The 19,969-nt window shown below is 40.5% G+C and overlaps 1 protein-coding gene across 2 annotated transcripts in view; it reads right to left on the reverse strand.

The window, feature by feature from the left end:
• The window catches only part of cdh6 (cadherin 6), a 90,093-nt gene that overhangs the window by 29,297 nt on the left and 40,827 nt on the right, over window positions 1-19,969 (reverse strand). For both annotated transcript variants that reach the window (XR_013845025.1, XM_080033989.1), the window contains exons 3-5: window positions 13,178-13,472; window positions 11,648-11,767; window positions 7,293-7,466 (exon numbers count right to left, since the gene is read on the reverse strand). Coding sequence is in view for 1 of the 2 variants with exons in the window: in XM_080033989.1 (XP_079890115.1) it covers window positions 7,293-7,466; window positions 11,648-11,767; window positions 13,178-13,472 (589 nt within the window). In the remaining variant the exon portion in view is untranslated. The remainder of the gene's footprint in view (window positions 1-7,292; window positions 7,467-11,647; window positions 11,768-13,177; window positions 13,473-19,969) is intronic.

Genomic DNA, 19,969 nt, shown 5'->3' on the forward strand with positions numbered 1-19,969 from the left:
AAGGGTTAAGGTTATGCAAGTTTTCGATCATACTTTGTGTGCTACCAAATTTATTTTTGTGCTACTGAATTTTTTTGCTTGCTAGCACCAGTGCTACCACTTTAAAAAATAAGCGTACAGCCCTGCCAATGTGTCATAGTAAGATGTCAGAATGAGGGAACAGCTTCAATGTGCCTTGCCATTGGTTCTCCAACTCTCTGTAACTCCACTATAGAGATGAACACTCTTCTTCGTTAAGATAATCCCTGCGTTCCAAATCACATACTTTTTCTTTTTACTACACTACATACTAAAGTACTGAAGAGTTTTAGAAAAAAAAATCTGAAAAATAAGTTTTTCATTATGTCAAGAAAAGTCATGAATAAAGACGAATACTCCAAAATGCTATTGGAGTTAGTGGGGCATACAGTCCCCTCCATAAGTATCGGAACAGTGAGGCCAATTCCCTTATTTTTGCTGTAGACTGGAAACATTTGGGTTTGACACCAAAAGATGAATATGAGACAATAGCTCAACATTTCAGCTTTCATTTCCAGGTATTCACATCTGGATCTGATACACAACTGAGAAGATATCATTATTTGTAAAGGAACACCACATTTTTAGGCGAGCAAAAGTATTGGAACAGATAGCCTTTAAATAAATTAAAGTGAATAAAACGTACTATTTTATCGCAAAACCTTTGCTTGCAATAACCGCATCAAGCCTGTGACCCATTGACATCACCAAACTTTTGCATTCTTCTTTTGTGATGCTTTTACAGACTTTCACCGCAGCCTCATTCAGTTGCTGTTTGTGTTAGGGGGTTACTCCCTTCGGTCTCCTCTTAAGCAGGTAACATGCATGCTCTATAGGGTTTAAGTCTGGAGATTGACTTAGCCAGTCTAAAACCTTCCACTTCTTGCCCCTGATTAACTCCTTTGTTGTGTTTTGGGTCATTATCTTGCTGCATGATGAAGGATCTTCCAATCAGTTTGGTTGCATCTTTTCTTACATTGTCAGACAACATGTTTCTGTAAACTTCTGAGTTCATGTTGCTGTTGCCATCATGTGTTACATCATCGATGAAGAATAATGAGCCCGTCCCAGAAGAAGCCATGCAAGCCCAAGCCATGACATTGCCTCCACCGTGTTTCACAGATGAGCTTGTATGTTTGGGATCATGAGCAGATCCTTTCTCTCTCCAAACTTTAGCCTTTCCATCACTTTGGTAAAGATTCATCTTGACAACAACACAGTAACACGTGATGGCAACAGCAAGATGAACTTAGAAGTCTACAGAAACATTTGGTCTGCCTATTTAAAGAAAGATGCAACCAAACTGATTGGAAGATCCTTCATCATGCAGCAAGATAATGATCCAAAAAAAATGCAAAAACAACAAAGGAGTTCATCGGGGGCAAGAAATGGAAGGTTTTAGACTGGCCAAGTCAATCTCCAGACTTAAACGCTATAGAGCATGCATTTTACCTGCTAAAGAGGAGACCGAAGGGAGTAACCCCCCAAAACAAACAGCAACTGAATGAGGCTGCGGTGAAAGCCTGGAAAAGCACCACAAAAGAAGAATGCAAACGTTTTGTGATGTCAATGGGTCACAGGCTTGATACGGTTATTGCAAGCAAAGTATTTGCGACAAAATATTACGGTTTATTCACTTTAATTTATTTAAAGTCTATCTGTTCCAATACTTTTGCTTGCCTAAAAATGTTGTGTTCTTTTTCAAATAATGATATCTTCTCAGTTGTGTATCAGATCCAGATGTGAATACCTGGAAATGAAAGCTGAAATGTTGAGCTATGGTCTCAGATTCATCTTTTGGTGTCAAACCCAAATGTTTCCAGTCTACAGCAAAAATAAAGGAATTGGCCTCATTGTTCCGATACTTATGGAGGGGACTGTATATGTATTTTTAGCACACTACAATTGACGTGCATGTATTGGGACATCTTAAATATTTTTCTGGCATACTAAATAGTAGGGAAGTATGGGGATTGGAACGCAGGGATAGCCTCATTTGGTCTTTGAGGACGTGATTGAGAGTGTAACAAGCAGGACCAAAATCTCCAATTAGTGTTCAACTGTGCTGTTCCTGCTTGCAAAGCCTGCTTCCTCATCCCATAATCCATAGCGTCGTAGCTGGCTATACATGAGCTCTTTTACCCAGTGCTTCCTGCAGTTGGATCCAACTCAGTAGGGTCACATTCTCACCACAAACAAAAATGTACCAAAATGTACATTCTATAGTGGTTTAACAGACCACCATCCTGAAGCCTACTTGATGCTTTGATTTGGTTGGATTGCTTGGCCAGCAGATTCATAGAGGTGAGTCAGGAAAAAAAGCCCAATACTGTATAACACTCAGCCAACAGCTTGAAGTGTTAGGGTCTCTAAAAGGTTACAGCCTGTCACTCTATTCATGACCCATGTGTCGAAGGAAAATTCCCTGGCATGCTTTTGCTCATTGAGTACCACGTGATGAACCCTGCACACATAATGTCGAAATAATAAAATAATCCAACACTACAAAAAACTATTTTCTATTTCAATGCTTTTAGTTGTCTATGTCCCCATCTCCAAGCCGAACTAGAGAGAGTAAGTGGTGAACCCCTGAAGAGCCCGCAGGGAAGGAGAAAAGCAGATTTCATCTCCACTCAGTTTTCTTTACGGCTGGTTGGAGATTGTGTTGCCTCTCGGCTCTGACAGCGAACAGCACTGATTGGACTGGGGGACAGTGTGTGTGTGTGTGTGTGTGTGTGTGTGTGTGTGTGTGTGTGTGTGTGTGTGTGTGTGTGTATGTGTGTGTGGTTGTGTGTGTGTACTTTTATGAGAACCTTTTTATGACCTTCAGAGTGAGGACAACGTTTTGGGTTAGGGGATAGGCAAACACAGTATTCGATTAATGAATTGTCCTCATATTGGTAGGAATAAAAGTGTGTGTGTGTGTGTGTGTGTGTGTGTGTGTGTGTGTGTGTGTGTGTGTGTGTTCTTTTATGAGAACCCATTTATGGCGTTCGGAGTGAGGACAACGTTATTGGTTAGGGGATAGGACACACACAGTATTCAATCAATGAATTGTCCTCATATTTGTAGAACTGAAAGTGTGTGTGTGTGTGTGTGTGTGTGTGTGTGTGTGTGTGTCGACGATAATGCCTCTTGTAATCTGTTGAAGAGATCCTAGGGTGACGTTGTTTTGCACCCTGCCCTGTCATAGGCACCAGTGTGTGAATGAATGGATGGGTGCTTATGCTGGGATGGGATGGAGGGATGGAGTACTGACACTGATAGAGTGATAGAAGGAGGTAGAGACAGAGCGCAAGAGACAAGAGAAAAACAATTAGAAGATGAAGAGATGGACACAGAGAGAGTTGGAGAAGGAATGGAGGGAGAGAAAGTTCTGCCTTCATGTCGGCTCACCAAGGATTACACGGCACAATGACTGATGTGATGGAGGGCAACAGAGCAGCAATTTACTGTCTGCTTTGCCCCTCTGCACTCCAACACTGCAGACACACACACACACACACACACGCACAGACACACACACACACACACACAGACACACGCACACACACACACACGCAAACGCTGCCATGTGCCAATACAGCCGCGTGATGATGAAAAGCTGCCACACTACTTGCACCAGCTGTTGCCACGTCTCAACTTCAACTTGTTATAAATGCATCTTGAGATTAGCAGTGAATTAAAAAAGGAGCTGCACCCACCCACACAGTTAAAACTAGCTCTGACAGATGTGCAGGAACCACCGCGCCGCTAAATTAGCAACCAATAGCAAAATGCCATTGATCACGTCTTGACAACCAAGAACAATGAACAATGCAACCCTAACCCTTACCCTAACCCTAACCCTACCCCTAACCCTAACCCTATGCCATTTCAAAATGACTTCTCATCCATGTGGGATTAAAACACAAGAGGTTCAAAGTTCAGCCTTAATCTGAGAAACAGCAGTTGATAGAGTAATCTCACCAGTGTGTATGTATACCAGAACAACTAACTAACAACGCTACAGCCACGTCTCTCCCCTAAACTCCTTATAGTGACTGTGCTTGCTGACAGCCATCAAGGTTCAAGGTTTTTTATTAATGTCCAAAGAGGGCAAATTAGTTCACAATGGACACAAACCTGGGGAGTCATAAAGTGCTTAAAAATAAAGTGCCAAGGTATAAAGTGCTATGTGCCATAAGCAGCAACTTCATCTCCATAAGGTAACACACTAACCTTGCATAAGTACCTCATATAGCCCCAATTCAAAAAATACTGAACTGTCCCTTTAATTTGATCACGTTACCACAAACTCATTTCCACACAGTAAACCTTTGGAACAGCCAGTATAGGTCTGGGGTTAGCCTGGCTAGTTGCTTTGCCTTGAAAACTGTCTCTACTCACAGTGACATTTAAACATTCAGCAGCAGCATCTTTCTCAGTGCTATTGTTACTCTGCGTAACCCAAAGAGCATGCTGTCAGTTTACATCAGGGCTTTGTGTGCTTCAGCTATTAGTACAAATGTTACTGTGAGGTCTGGACCAAAACCAACCAAAAGCTATATACTTATTCGCGGCAGTGGCAAAGTGGGTAGGGAGGTCGCCTCTGGAGTGCAGGGTCAGATGTTTGAACCCCAGCCTACCTGCCAGCTGTCGAAGTGGGCAAGACACTGAACCCTAAATTGCTCCCGATGGTTTAGAGAGTGCCTTGCATGGCAGCTATTGGTGTATGAGTGTGTGTATGAATGGGTGAATGTGGTAAGAAATGTTAAGCGCTTTGGGGCTGAGAAAATCGGCTAAAAAGCGCTATATACAGTAAGTCAAGTCCATTTATCATATACTTATTCGCCCACTACAATTAACAGTGGATACAATGGAAGACTTTAAAGACTAATTGAGAGAAAATGCTGTTAAGTGGTATGACATAACATGCTATGCCTACTTGACATTTCTGATTAGACTCACTATTGACCCACTAGAAATACAGTATTGGATTAGCCGCGGCTCATCTAGCAAGGTCACATAACAAGCAGCAGAGTTTTGCTTTAAGCTATGTTAAACAATGACGACACATATAGTATGAATTCAGTTAACATTAGATGGCAAGATTGGACAGGTTAATCAGCTGTCACTTTGAACATCAGTTTTGATTAATAATTGATTCTGGATTCCATGTATTTTTATTTATTACAGCTACGGAAAAAAATAAGAGACCACTCCAAATGTTCAGTATCTCTCGTTTTACTATTTATAGGCATATGTTTGAGTAAAGTGAACATTTTGGTTTTATAATATAAACTACTGACAACTTTTCTACCAAATTCACAATAAAAATATTGTCATTTAGAGCATTTTCAATAAGTTATGTAGAGATAAAGATTTAAGAAAAATCCAAACTGGTCTCTTCATTTTTTCCGGGGCTGTATAAGCGCAGTGGATGTGTTGACATTGGAATCAGATTGTGCATCATTTTAAAAGAGACAACGCCACAGTTCAAGTCACTGAAAAGGTGGAATCAACAAGTTTTCAGAATGTTTGTTAATGTTAATGTTGTTAGGTCCAAATTTTAATCTGAGAACCTAATATTAACAGAGCGTGCTGTTGTTCAATCCACAATCCGTCTCTCCCTAACTTCCTCACTTAAGAGCCGGTGGTCTGGAGAGAGTTGGTGCTTCTTGGTACAAAGCCAACATGTTTACAGTGAGACTTGTCCTGTGATTAAGGGATTCATTAAGTTTCATTCATTAAGAAGGCTTTTGGGGGGGCGAGTCAAGACTTGGACTAATTCCCCCTGTAAAGGACACACACACACACACGCACACGCACACGCACACACACACACACACACACACACACACACACACACACACACACACACACACACACACACACACACACACACACACACACACACACACACACACACACACACACACACACAGCTAGTGCCGTGATTTAACCAGTTGAACAAGTGTTTGATTCCTCCAGAGCGAGGAGAGGGGCTTTTGATTGGATCAGCATGCAGGGAGATGGAGCGCCGGGCCTGCTGTGATGGACAGGGTGAGTGATGGAGGTCGTTACAAGCCTTCATTAAGCCTACTGCTATACTGTAGCCTCAGCGGGTGTCAGCTAAAACACACACATTGACTCCATCCACTACAGTGACGGAAGCAAGATACATGCACCCTGTAGCAACTTGCCCTCTTCCTACTGAATGCAGCATGTTGTCCAATAGTTAGCCAAAGTCGCTAATTAGCTTATCACAAATACTGGTAGTCGATGGGTATAGTTTCTGTAAACTGTCAAAAATCATAATACTCTTCATCAGGGAAAATCTTTGTATCATCTTTAACATTGAAATGACCAGGCAAAGAGTAATGCTAAGGTAACTTTAAATGGGCTTCCTTTCAGACAGTGAGGGCTTGTGTTTTTCTTTCTTTTTTTGTGTGCATTTGTTTCCATGCTTTACAACATGCTGGTGTTTTCCATCAGTGAGTCGTGGCTAACGTATGATGCTCTGGCACCATACACCACAGGCTGCAGCTATCTTACTACTATACTGTCATCATGCAGCAACATAGAGCAGCTTTTAGCAGCCAGAATAAATTACCCATTTCCTATAACAGCGTTGTTATTATTGAAGATATATATCTAGCATGATTAGTTGAACCCCCATGAGAATGGCAAATAGCTGTACTTGAGAGCAATAGCCGCTCTGCCGACCATCACGTTTACACTGAAGACAATGGAGTTGGTGTTGGATAGCACCAAACATAGCAGAGGATTTCATCTAACATGACCTAATACACTCTCTGCAGCCCTCAGGATCTGAGCCAATGAAATCAGCAAATAAAGACATTAGGGATTAAGTGACAAGTTCAGTGTGTGTAATTAAGACTTGTTGCTTCTCACTTCATTACAAAGCTTTAGTCTATGCACATTGTGAAAACAAGGTGTTTTTCTCCTCTAGTGCTCATATTTAATATCATGTAGCCTGTGATGCCATTTAAATGCTAACACCATATTCATTCCTGAGGGGACATTTGATATGTGTAACTGTATGAATATCGTATTTTTTTTGCCTTCCTGAAATGTGTGTTCTTTTGCAATCCAGTTAAATGTTGTCTCATTTAAAGGTTACGTCAGAATGAGAAAAAAAAAACATTTGATTGTGATTAGAAAATTGCTCATTAACAAGGCATTGAGAAACACAAGTGGCCCTTTCTCTGCTTTTGAGCTTGTAGTACATAATGAATGGGTGAGTGAGTCAGTCAGTGAAGTGGTCTTACTCTGAGTGAAGCGTGGAGGGTTGTCATTGACGTCAGTGAGGGAGATGTTGACCACAGTGGTTCCAGTGAGGCCTCCTCTCTGTCCGGCCATGTCTTTAGCCTCTATCACCACCTGGTAGTGTTCCCTCTGCTCACGGTCCATGTCCCCAGGACCCAGGGCTGTCCGGATCAAGCCTGTATACAAATTATAAGAAGAAATGTAAGATAATTGTTTGTTTGTTTTTCCACACACAATTTTTTTTTTTTTTAATTTTCAAACAAACAACACACATTTATAACCCCATTTATAACTTTCTTGGATTTTTTTTAATTGATTTTTTTACTTTATCAGAATTTTTATTTTTTGGAGAGAGATAAAATTAATGGGGCAAAAAGGGGGAGGGGGGGATGTCAAGCCTAGAACGACCCGGGCTGGATTCTAACCGGGGTCTGCTGTGAAGAGGACTGAGCCTCTATGGGGGGGGGGGGGGGGGGGGGGGTTAAGGTGGGGGCACCCCCCTAGAAATAACATGTGCTTTTAAATGTTAAATTCTTCTATTCAATTCAATTAAAACAGGTGAATTTTTCTCTTTGCTTTTTAGTGGCTGATAGAGAGAAAGCGCTGCCATCTGTTACACTCAGGTTGGCTTTTCATTCCAATAAATACACAGCTTGTTAGACATGTTCTTCACATTAAATAAGGCATAGTTTGATTTGATTGGGTACATTGTTTTTAGCAGGCATGTTAATTTGGATTACTTTCTATTCTTTGATTATTTTTCTCTATGCAAAATGATGCTATATAGAATTGCCCCCTCCTCTTCATGACTGACACTGTCAAGGCCAGCAGTTCACTGGGCCTGGTTTCCTATTCAAATGACTGTTTGTGGAATAGTCACACTCAAATGTAAAAGATTTCATTAAATCGAACATCATTTTATACTTATTGATGATTTTTAGTTTTGTTCCAATAACCATTAAATGTATTAACATTCAGCTTCTACTCATAGTGTTGGAGTCTTGTTTATTCCCGTACTGGATTCAGTATGCGTTCACACAGAGCGGGGTTGACAGACAGGGAAGGATGCAGCATGTAATCCACTATCATTTTATCTCTATGATTTGATTTTAGGTGTAATCTAGCTCACTCTTTACTCTACATCATAGCACAGCTGTAATACACTACAGAACAGCCTTTCCCTGCTTCACATTAAAAGTCTTCAACATTAAAAGCATCTATGTATGTCCGTCCTGGGAGAGGGATCCCTTACTCTGTCAACTCTCCCTGAGCTTTCTAAAGAATTTTAATCCCGATAAAGGGTTTTTTAAAGGGAGTTTTTTCTCAGCCGAGCTAAGGGTGTAAGGGCAGGGTGTCGTACTGTATGGAATGTAAAGCCCACTGAGGCAAATGTCTATTTGTGATATTGGGCTATACAAATAAAACTGATTTGATTTGGATACACTACAGAACATCCTTCCCCTGCTTCACATTAAAAGTGTTCAACATTAAAAGCATCTACCAAACACGCGATTGGTATTCATCTTCTTATTTCTATCTCGGAAAGAAAGTGTTAATTCCCATATGATTAAACTATTGCAATCAGTTCTTGAGTTAGCCGTTGTTTTTTTACCATGGTCTTTGCTTGCTTGCTTAAAGCACGCGAGCAGTAATCTACCCATGGCCCTAACAGACTCCTCTGTTCATCAGAAAACAGACAGATGTGCAGAGAGAAAGATAGAGTGAGAGATTAGTGCACTGATTATCTTAATGGATGGCTAACTTCTTTTATTACATTTACAGACAAAGTACATACTGAGCTGTGTTTCTATTTGATGACTAACCTGGCAAAAAGGCTTTCTGTGTGAGGGGGGAGTTGGCCTGTTACAAGTGAAGAATGTGCTTTTCATATAATAATAATAATGTATTTCATTTATATAGCGCTTTTCTCGCACTCAAAGTGCTTTACATAGGAGCACAACAGTAAACAAACAAAAGGAAAGTGTCAAGTTGATAGGGCTTGAGTTGGTGGGTGATCTAGGGGTAGACAGAAGAGAAGAGATGTGACCTTCTAGTGCAGGGGTGTCCAAACTACGGCCCTAAAAATATAATGTAATTTGGCCCTTTTAATTTTAACTTTTTTAATTTTTTAGTTAACCCACTAGTGCAGGGGTGTCAAAACTGATTGATTGGCCTGTGTCACATTTAAAAAATATAATGTAATATGGTCCTTTTAATTTTAAATAATCTAAATGCATTCATTATATTACAGAGAAATACGTCCATCCCAGAGGACCGTACATAATATTTTATTTTAAATTAATATTATTATGGAAAATCCACGTGTCCTTCTTCAATAGTTTCTAATTCATCTGACACAGTGTCTCCAAATTATTTTTTCATACAAAATTCCTCAGGTTAAGCCTCTTAATTTTCCTCTCAAAGTGCACCAGATTCATGCATACCCCCGGACCCACCTAGGAGGGTCAGGATCTCGGCTGGCTACTATTTTCCCCCAGCTGGACATTGGAGGCAATAGCAGAAAACACTGTGGGCTGAATGGCATTTAACAAGGCAGCGCTAAAATTGGAGAGGGACCCCCTAATCAAATTCTGCTTAGGGCCCCATGAAGGCTTGGGCTAGCTCTGAGGGGAAATGTGTCTGTTTAATGTGCAAGTAAAGTGTTGCCGTGAAGAAGGATTACAATTTACAAAGACACTATGAAACTAAACATCAGAGCAGCTACATGTCCTGATAAATGTGTTATTTTTGCAAATTGGCCCGGCCCTTCGTAGATTTTTCTGTATGTGGCCCTCAGTGAAAAAAGTTTGGACACATGTTCTAGTGTTATCATTTATATTCATGTAGAAAGAAATCACTGGTATTGGCTTTCAATTAAATAAACATATATAGTGTGCGCATTTCATAACACAGATCTCTCAGTCACTCGCTCTGCATGTAATCAGCAGATACATTTTTTCTGGGATCCCACAACCTTATATCCAATCAGAAGAGAGAACGCTACAAACCGGCACCTGTCTCACTGCCTGTGCACACGCAGTGAGTGACAAGAGGGGTGAATGTGTATGCGCCTACAATGGCGGAGCAGGTAACAATCATTTTCCCAATGTCTGTTTTGATGGTTTTTATCATGTTTTATCACACTTATGGATCTGAGATGACGTAGGGACGGGGGAGGGGACTACTAACTGCAGTAACTGACAGGAAGTTAGCTAAAAGAACCATTTCCTTTTAAATGTATTTTATTTCATGTTTCTATGTGCCACAGAGGTTTAGATATTAAGGTTTTGGTAGACGTTGACAATCCGTAGTATTTTTTCAGAAAACCCTCCGGAGATAAGGACATGTATCCTAGATTGCCATAGTCGTCAATGGGTTAAAGGAACTGTGAATTTTCCCCAAATCGTCAGTCTGCTTTAATGCAATCTTCCTACTGTTACTTCACATTTAAATGTTCAACATGCTTTTACTTTGAAGCAGCAAGAAGAAGTTAGGACTTGAGGTGGGCACACAACCGCTCACACTGTGTTTGATCAAAGATGTACATCTAGATGAGAAATAGCTGTCCTAACCTACTCTGTTCTGTTGCTACCTTTTAAAAGACTTTGATTTTTCTTTAGAGGTTTTGGCTCCTTTTGTTAGATGACAAAATGAGCAGAAAAGCATGTTAACCATACATTATTAATCAAAGCCGGTATTCACACACACACACACACACACACACACACACACACATACACACACACACACACACACACACACACACACACACACACACACACTGGTCGCTCAAGAACCTCTGTCATGCTCACCACTCACACTTATTTTTCTCAGAATACAATTTTCATGCATTTATCATTTGACACTTCCTGCAGGTATTTCACATTAAGAGGAAAGCAGCTGGGAGGCTTTTAATGTGAAACCTCAGACAGAGATGGGAGTGCTGAAGTCCACTGAAAGGCAACCAAGCAAACCTTAGCACAACGGCAACACTATTTCTCTTTTAGAATTTAAAGGTGCACTACGTGTAACTTTGTACACGTCAGAAAAAAGTGAACATGTTCTAAGGTAAATTCTCATAACTGAATAAATGACATGGAAAAATGTAGATCCCCGGAACACTGCTTGAAGTTAGAAAGGCTTCTTGAAAAGTTACTGTTTCACTGTTGTTGTTTACATTTAGATTTATGATGACAGAATTATTCAATACCGGAAACTGTATAGTGCACCTTTTTAAATGAGAGTGGCAGAGTGGTGAGACTCTGATGCTGTACTGTATATGTTCCTTCTGGATGAAAGAGCAGCATTAACCTATTCATATTGGATGGTTTTGACAGGATTCTTCAGTCAGACATACCTGTGTTTGGGTCCACAGAGAAGTAGGGGTGTCCCTGGCTGATGCTGTACACCAGTCTGGCACTGCTGCCATACATACTGTCATCAGCATCTGTAGCTGTCACCTGGACCACTGAGGTACCTGTAGAGACACACAATGACATGACTGTTAAAAGAGGAATGTCACACAAGATCTGGCTTATCCTTCTGATGCTTTCATTAATAAATATATACCCTGCGTTCCAATCCCCCATACTTAACTACTATTTAGTATGCCAGAAAAAGATTTAGATTGACCCAATACATGCATGTCAATTGTAGTATGCTGAAAATACATATATGCCCCCACTAAACTCGTATTGGTCTTTATTCTTGACATTTCTCGACATAATGATAAAAAAAAAAATTCTTGTCTGATTTTTTCCCCCCTCCTGTGGCCCTAAAACTCTTCTGTACTGTAGTATGTAGTGTAGTAAAAAGAAAAAGTATGTGATTTGGAGCGCAGGGATGGAGTAAAACAATCCTGAAGGTGGGGTTAAGCCATCCTGGAGAATGTTTGATGACACATTTTGTTGTTGTTGTGAATACCACCTCAAAGCGCTGAGAAAAAATCCAGTGAAGTCACAGTGGGGACAGGAAGCAGATTTTGAGGAGATATTCACTGATTGGACGAAAAGTGATTTTGTCATCAAACATCCTCCAGAATGGCTTACCCCACCTTTAATAATCAGTGTCTTGGTGCCATGCCGTATACAGTTGAGGACAGAGTATTTAACCCCACCTATGCAAATTCATTTTTTTTTTAAGTATTCCACAAGTGCTGTCAAACAAAGGAAGGACTCTTTAACACAGCTTTTCCAAAACATTCTACTTTTATTTTGCATTATTTTACTTACTTATAATAACTTTAACCCTGGTAGTTTTTGTTTTTTTGTGTGAAATAATCTTGTGCCAGGTAAAATAATGTAATCATCCAAAATAAAAGTAGGATGTTTGGGAAAAGCTGTGTTAAAAATTCCTTACTGCACTCGGGGAAATACTTCTAAAAAAGTTCAAATGTATGTATATTTTTATATTGCACAAAAGATTCCTTTGCACTACCTAGTATTTAGAATGGATCTTATGTAAATATTGTTCATGTTTATCTTATTTAACTCAACATTTTTATTTTATCGTTCTAACTGCACTGTGGGCCAGAGATTTTATTTTATTTTTATTTAACCTTTATTTACCCAGGCAAGCAAATTAAGAACAACATTCTTATTTTCAAATGCAGCCTGAAGGGGAAGAGGGAGGGGAGTGCTAAAAGTGAAAACAAGGTTATATATATATATTATTATTTTTTTAAATATATAAAATACACTTTAAAAAATTCAATATAATACAATACAATAAAATAAACAGTTAATCAATAGTGTATGACAAGAAGGGCTACTAGCAGGTGCAGGAGTCAACTATGATTTAACGCCATTCTGATGTATTTCTTGCATCAGAAATGACAATAAAAGACTTTGATATAGTGCACAGTGCGCTCCATCCAGTCCATCCTTACCGATATCAGACCTCTCTGGTACAGTGGCTGTGTACAGCTCCTTGCTGAAGGTGGGCTCGTTGTCATTGATGTCATGTAGCTTGACAGTGAACTCAGTCTCTGGCTCCAGCTTAAGGCCGGTCCTCTTGTTGACCACGGTGGCCTTCAGGATGTAGAAGGCCTTCTCCTCTCGGTCCAGACGGCGCGTGGCGTGAAGGTCTCCGTTGTTCTCGTCCAGGACAAAGACCGAGCCGGCCCCCTCGCCAGACAGGACGTACTTCACCAAGCCGTTTCCATTGTCCATGTCTGACTGCAGCTGATAGATGGAGACACACACATTACATTACATTACATTTATTTAGCTGACGCTTTTATCCAAAGCGACTTCCATTAGGTGAGTTCAACAATGAAGGTACAGACTCAGAACAACATGAATTATGTAAGTACTATAGCTTCAAATAAACTAAACTACAAGGTGCCACACGTAAGTGCTACATATAGATGTGACAAGTGCAATTTTTTTGTAAACTATCAGCTGATCTGATGTTAATGGGGAGCTTGTTCCAACATTTTGGATCCAAGACAGCGCACACACACACACACACACACACACACACATGAAAGGGCTTGATTATCATCCCATCCTCTGAACAAGACACAACAGACTTTATTCACATACCACAGTTCAACAGCATTTTTTTTTTTTAGATTATTTTTCCATGCTTTATTGACAGTGATGGAATGGGGTAGAGAGAGGTACTACAGGAAGTAGAGACAGATTGTCTTCCTCATCCCATAATGCATAGCGTAGCTGGCTACGGGAGCTCGTTAAACAGTGCTTCCTACAGTTGGGTCAGCCTCAGTCTGCTCACATTCCCACCACAAATGGACTGAACCAGAGTTGGTTTGAAAGTGTACTGAGAGCACCTCTTCAACAAGGTATTGGTACTCTTGTTTGGTCCGCTTTTGGTGAGTCTGATTGCTGTGTTCTCATCTGTGCAAATGAACCTTGACAAAGGCTGAAAACGAACCTGGGTTTGCTTCAATGGAACCAAACCCGGCAGGTGTGAAAGCGCCATTACACTGCTCTGCACTGTATGTGTTATCCCTTAGCACACAGCCTGCTGAGCTGTTTGATAACATTCTTCTTCCTCAGTGGACAATGCAATGAGCTGATGCATGCAATTCCACTACTGGACAGGTTTCATTTCATGTAGCCTGTAAAGCACATACTTCTCTACATCTGTATTATAGTATAAGTACCAAACAGGCATGGTTGTTTCAGCCTATTCTGTTCCACTTCAGTTTGTTTAAATTCACCCTGCGTTCCAAATCACACACTCTTTCTTTTTACTTCACTACATACTATAGTACAGAAGAGTTTTTTTTTTCTTTATGTCGAGAAATGCTATTGGAGTCAGTGGGGCATTTATGTATTTTCAGCATACTAATATTGACATGCATGTATTGGGACATCCTAAATCTTTTTCTGGCATACTAAATAGTAGGCAAGTATGGGGATTGGAACGCAGGGATAGTATCTATTCATGGAGCGAGCTTATTGATGGAATAACAGGACAGACAAGCCGGTGGACAGTGGGGGACAGGGCCATAACAGGCAGAATGACTAAAGACACAGAGAGAGACAGTCAGCTCAACACTGAGACAAGAAGCAGCACAGGGATGTTGTGAAGAAGAGAGAGCAGCAGCAGAGAGCCAGAGATGGTGTTGTGCCTGAAGGAGGAAAACATCTATTGGATCTGTGCTGAGATCTGCTCCTTTAATCTGATACTTGCAAGCCATAACCCAGCTCTCTCTCTCTGGCCTCCTGTCTCTGTCGGTGTCTCTTCACCTCAAGTGCTTTGCTGTTCACCTTTCATCCCTCCATGCTTCCCTCCTCCAGGCCAGGTGACTACAGCCAGCTCATCAGCTTCTCTCCCCCCACCCCCACCCCCCCACTACCTGTAGTGAGCTAGGAGCTTCTTACAAGCATTGGCCCTGGAGAGATTGAAGTGATGGTCAAATATTTTTAGTTGATGAAACAATCCCAACCATATTTATAAAGGGGGTTTTGGCTGGTATATTATCATCGGATGATGTGTGTACTAAAACTTGCCCAACAATGTCAGTGAGACATCACAGATTAAAGTGCCACTACAGACAGCATGGACTATTATAACCATTAGCCAATAACTCAATGGCTCGGTCAGCTTCTTGAGTTCGCTGGCCTTTAAAACTCACTTCCCTGCCAATAACCATGGGCCTGATGGGAAGCAAGATGGCTGACTCCCAGCTTTCTTCTCTTTCTTCCAAAATAAATAAATAAAGATCCATCTGTAGACTTGGCCTCAGTTGGAGTTTTGCTGGGTTGTCAATGAGAGGATTTTCCTTTTCGACTTAATGTCTATCTGAGAAAGTCAACATCCTACAAGGAACTTTAAGAATTTAATTCTTTTTTCTCTGATGATCATAAATGACCTGCGACAGCAAACGAGACCATCAATGCAAAGAATGCTATTTGAATAGAGTTATCATCAATGCCTTTGCTCTGGCCCCTTGAACTCAGACCAAATGATTTACGGCAGGCAGACGGGAATAGGCTGTGTTTATGAACGCTATACCAAATCAAGTTTACTTTGCTTAACCATGGTCATATAACCATTATTAATCTGACACATATAAATAGATTACCTCATAGCCATGTGTTCCTGCTGTCTAAGTAAGTCAATGATAGTGATGGACATCTGTATCTTTATGCAAATATATCACAGCCTCTTTTTCTTTTCCCCAAAGGTCGGCTAATTATTTCATTATTAGCATTATTCACACAGGTATTGTTCTTGTAGACAGTATAGTTACAGTATATTGACAGTAATATTGACACTTTGGGCCCAATTTGGACATTTTCACTTAGGGGTGTACTCACTTTTGTTGCCAGCAGTTTAGACATTAATGGCTGTGTGTTCAGTTATTTTGAGGGGACAGTGAATGTACACTGTTATACACGCTGTACACTGACTACTTTACATTGTATCAAAGTCTAATTTCTTCAGTGTTGTCCCATGAAAAGATATAATGAAATATTTGAAGAAATGTGAGGGGTGTACTCACTTATGTGAGATACTGTACATTAGTGGGCCTATTTAAATTCATATAGATAGGAAGTCAGACATTGACATTGGTGGACATAGCCCAGCCCTAATGTGGATGGGCTGCTATTATACATGATTGGAATGATACAAAACCAAAGTGAATTGAATTGATTCCTCTGGTGGACATGTTGTAGTGGATGATGCATGGTTCTGGGAACAACAAGACCACTCCAAACAATACACTGCAGCCCTCTGATGAGACTGAGGGGATAATTAGGACTCTCACACACTCGCACCACTTTTCAAAGACAGCAAAAAGCTATCTCTTCTTCCTCAGGGTCATCCTGCTTTGCCACTGATACCCCCCCCCCCCCCAGAAACACACACACACACACACACACACACACACACACACAAATACGACAATGTGCAAATCAGCAGAGTGAAGGGATAGGTCACACTTCATGTGCCTGGTTCTGGGGTATGAACGTTGTGATGAAGGCCAAAATACACAAACAAAAAACCCATTCTGTTGCCACATGCTCACTGTGTCACTGACTCAAACATCAAGTTAATCTGTTGTGTCTTCAGAAGTGTGCCATGGAGACATTTTTAGGCTCTTTTTTATCACCTCCCCCTTTGAGAGATTTTTTGGGAAACATTCAGATGTTATCTTTTACCTGAGCCTGTGAGCCAAATGAATTCTTGAAAAGGTTGTTGAACAGATGCAGTGATAATGTGGCACACATGCAGCGTGCATTAAAAACGGCATGAGAATTTCAGCATTTTCATTTGGGAGAGCAGTCAAGAGGACACACTGAAACCACTCAAAGTCAAGTACACAAGCTACCTTTCGTTATTGCTCTGGTGCTATAGTAATGCCATACTACGGTGGCGCTGAGCATTCACCAAATAAAAAAAAGTTTCAGAGCAGGATCTCGTAATTACGAGATAAGTATCTCGTAATTACGAGATAAAGATCTCGTAATTACGAGATAAGGATCTCGTAATTACGAGATAAGGATCACCCTCTCATTCATCAATAACGATGTGTGTGTGTGTGTGTGTGTGTGTGTGTGTGTGTGTGTGTGTGTTTGTGTGCAGACGAGGTGAACCTAGCCAAAACGTAGGCAATAGCCTTGGTTTCCGGACTACAATGGGCCCCATAATCAATACAATTATTTTAAATATTTGTTTACTGTTCATTCATTAAAGGCCTACTTCACCGGTTTGAATATGAAGGTGTATTGAATTCTGAGATCCTATGTAGTATAAATGTGCAAAAAAAATTGAAATTGGTTCATCCTAGCCTGAGAAAAGGCAGAAAGAGTGTTTTTTTTAACCCTATATTAATCTTACTGTGACATCACAGTAAGATAAATATAGGGTTAAAAAAAAACCTTACCTTGTAAATATTACTGTGATTTCTCCTACTGTGACATCACAGTAATATTTACAAAGTAATTTTTTTTTTAACCCTATATTTATCTTACTGTGATGTCACAGTAAGATTAATATAGGGTTAAAAAAAAAACTCTTTCTGCCTTTTCTCAGGCTAGGATGAACCAATTTAAAAAAATTTTGCACATTTATACTACATAGGATCTCAGAATTCAATACACCTTCATATTCAAACCGGTGAAGTAGGCCTTTAATCAGCGATCGCATTGGGAAATGAGGGACACACTTTCACTTTGTATATGCAGTTTGTTCATTATGAGCCACCGGAGCCACCGTACTGTGTTGCCTCATCCAATCAGAATGCCCGGTGGGCTAGTTCACTTTTACCTCCTGTTTGTTACTGTATCGGAACGCAGTTTTATTGAATGCTTTGATTAAATGCAGTCGTTAAACTCGGTGTAATCCATGACTCATACAAACACATAAGAACTTTCTACAAGGAGGGCATGACAATGAGTATAGCCATGTCAACTTTGTGCAGATATGCAGTCACTGGGACTATTCAGGAGAAAAGCCCAGTCGGACCTCAGCAGCTGATCACGGGCGTAAAGCCGAAAGTGTGTCCCTCAGTAGCCTACCCGATGCGATCGCTGATTAATGAATGAACAGTAGCCTAAACAAATATTTAAAATAAGTTTATTGATTATGGGGCCCATTGTAGTCCGGAAACCAAGGCTATTGCCTACGTTTTCCTATGGCTAGGTTCACCTCGTCTGCACACAAATACACACACACAGACATCGTTATTGATGAATGAGAGGGCGATCCTTATCTCGTAATTACGAGATCCTTATCTCGTAATTACGAGATACTTATCTCGTAATTACGAGATCCTGCTGTGAAACTTTTTTTTATTTGGTGAATGCTCAGCGCCACCGTACCATACAGTTGAAGGGTCAATTAAAAAAAAATGGAATTGTTGCTCACAGTTTTATTTTTTCAATCTATACAGTCTATACCTCTAAAATGTCTGCTGCAGCCCCAATACAATAAGGCCTGGGACACACATCCTGCGTCTGCGTTTGACTTTTATTTTTTTTTGGGGGGGGGGGGCCGTGTTAGCACACTACGGCTCCACACATCTAACCTCCGACGCTCTGACGACACGTCTGCACGACACTCCACTTCTCCTCTGGAGGCGGAGCCTATCTTTTCCTGCAAGACGCGCGTCTCCCTCAGGTCTCTCTACTTTAACTGATAGAGAAATACTCTGTTGACAGTCATATTGACTTCATACCAGCAGCTTTCACTGTACTGTTTACCATTTCCTGGTTTGTCTTTTTCAAAATAAAACTTCCAACAAGCAAAAATGTAGAGAAGAAAAAAGGCAATGGGGCAGACAGATTTCTATCGTAACTCAATATTAATCATATGCATCATACAATGACATTAAACAACTTTATATTAATGGGAATTATCTATGAATACTCTGTGTAGAACAAACAGGGCTTTAAGAAGCAGCGCTGCAGCTGCAGCAGCAGCAGCAGCTGAGACCTTCCATGTGTTGCCGAAAACAGCCAGAGAGACACAGCAGTACCAGACACAGCCGCGCTCTAGAAGTAGACGCAGGATGTGTGTCCCGCTGGGTAAGAGCTGAATGGAATAGAACTTTTTCCTGCTCAAAACTGAACCAATGACTTTTAAAAGGGACTTTAAAAGAGAAGTGTATGTTCAGATGGACAGTATTGTCCTGGTTTGAGAACAACTTCTCCACTGCAATTATTGTTAATGGTTAAACGCTCCAAAAGATGCTTTTTCTGATCAGCAGCTGTGAATGGAATCTCAGCCTCTGGCTTTAGCTTCAGTATTTCACCTCTTCATTACTGTCTCTCTCTCTCTACGGCTGCATGCTCGCCTTCTTGTTAGGGGTGGTGAAAAATATAGATTCATGTGAAATCGCGATTTACAGCCCCCCAAAAAATGGGGAGACCAGTCTGCATTTTTCTTAAATCTTTATCTCTACATTACTTATTGAAAATGCTCTAAATTACAATATTTGTATTGTGAATTTGGTTCATTCTACTCAAACATATGCCTCTAAAGAGTAAAACAAGAGGCACTGAACATTTGGAGTGGTCTCTTCATTTTTTCCGGAGCTGTAGTATTTTGAATGGAATGGTGACTCGTTCTTGTCTCTTTCCTCTAGTTCTTTTGTTCTATCCTAACTTGAGGTCTGCTGCAACTCTCAGCTCTTCTAAATCAAGTCTGAAGACTTTTCTGTTTCCATTTTTAACCTGCAATTTTATTGTATTTAAATGTT

Source organism: Ammodytes marinus (genome assembly GCF_949987685.1).
Source record: "Ammodytes marinus genome assembly, chromosome: 9".
Taxonomy (NCBI): domain Eukaryota; kingdom Metazoa; phylum Chordata; class Actinopteri; order Uranoscopiformes; family Ammodytidae; genus Ammodytes; species Ammodytes marinus.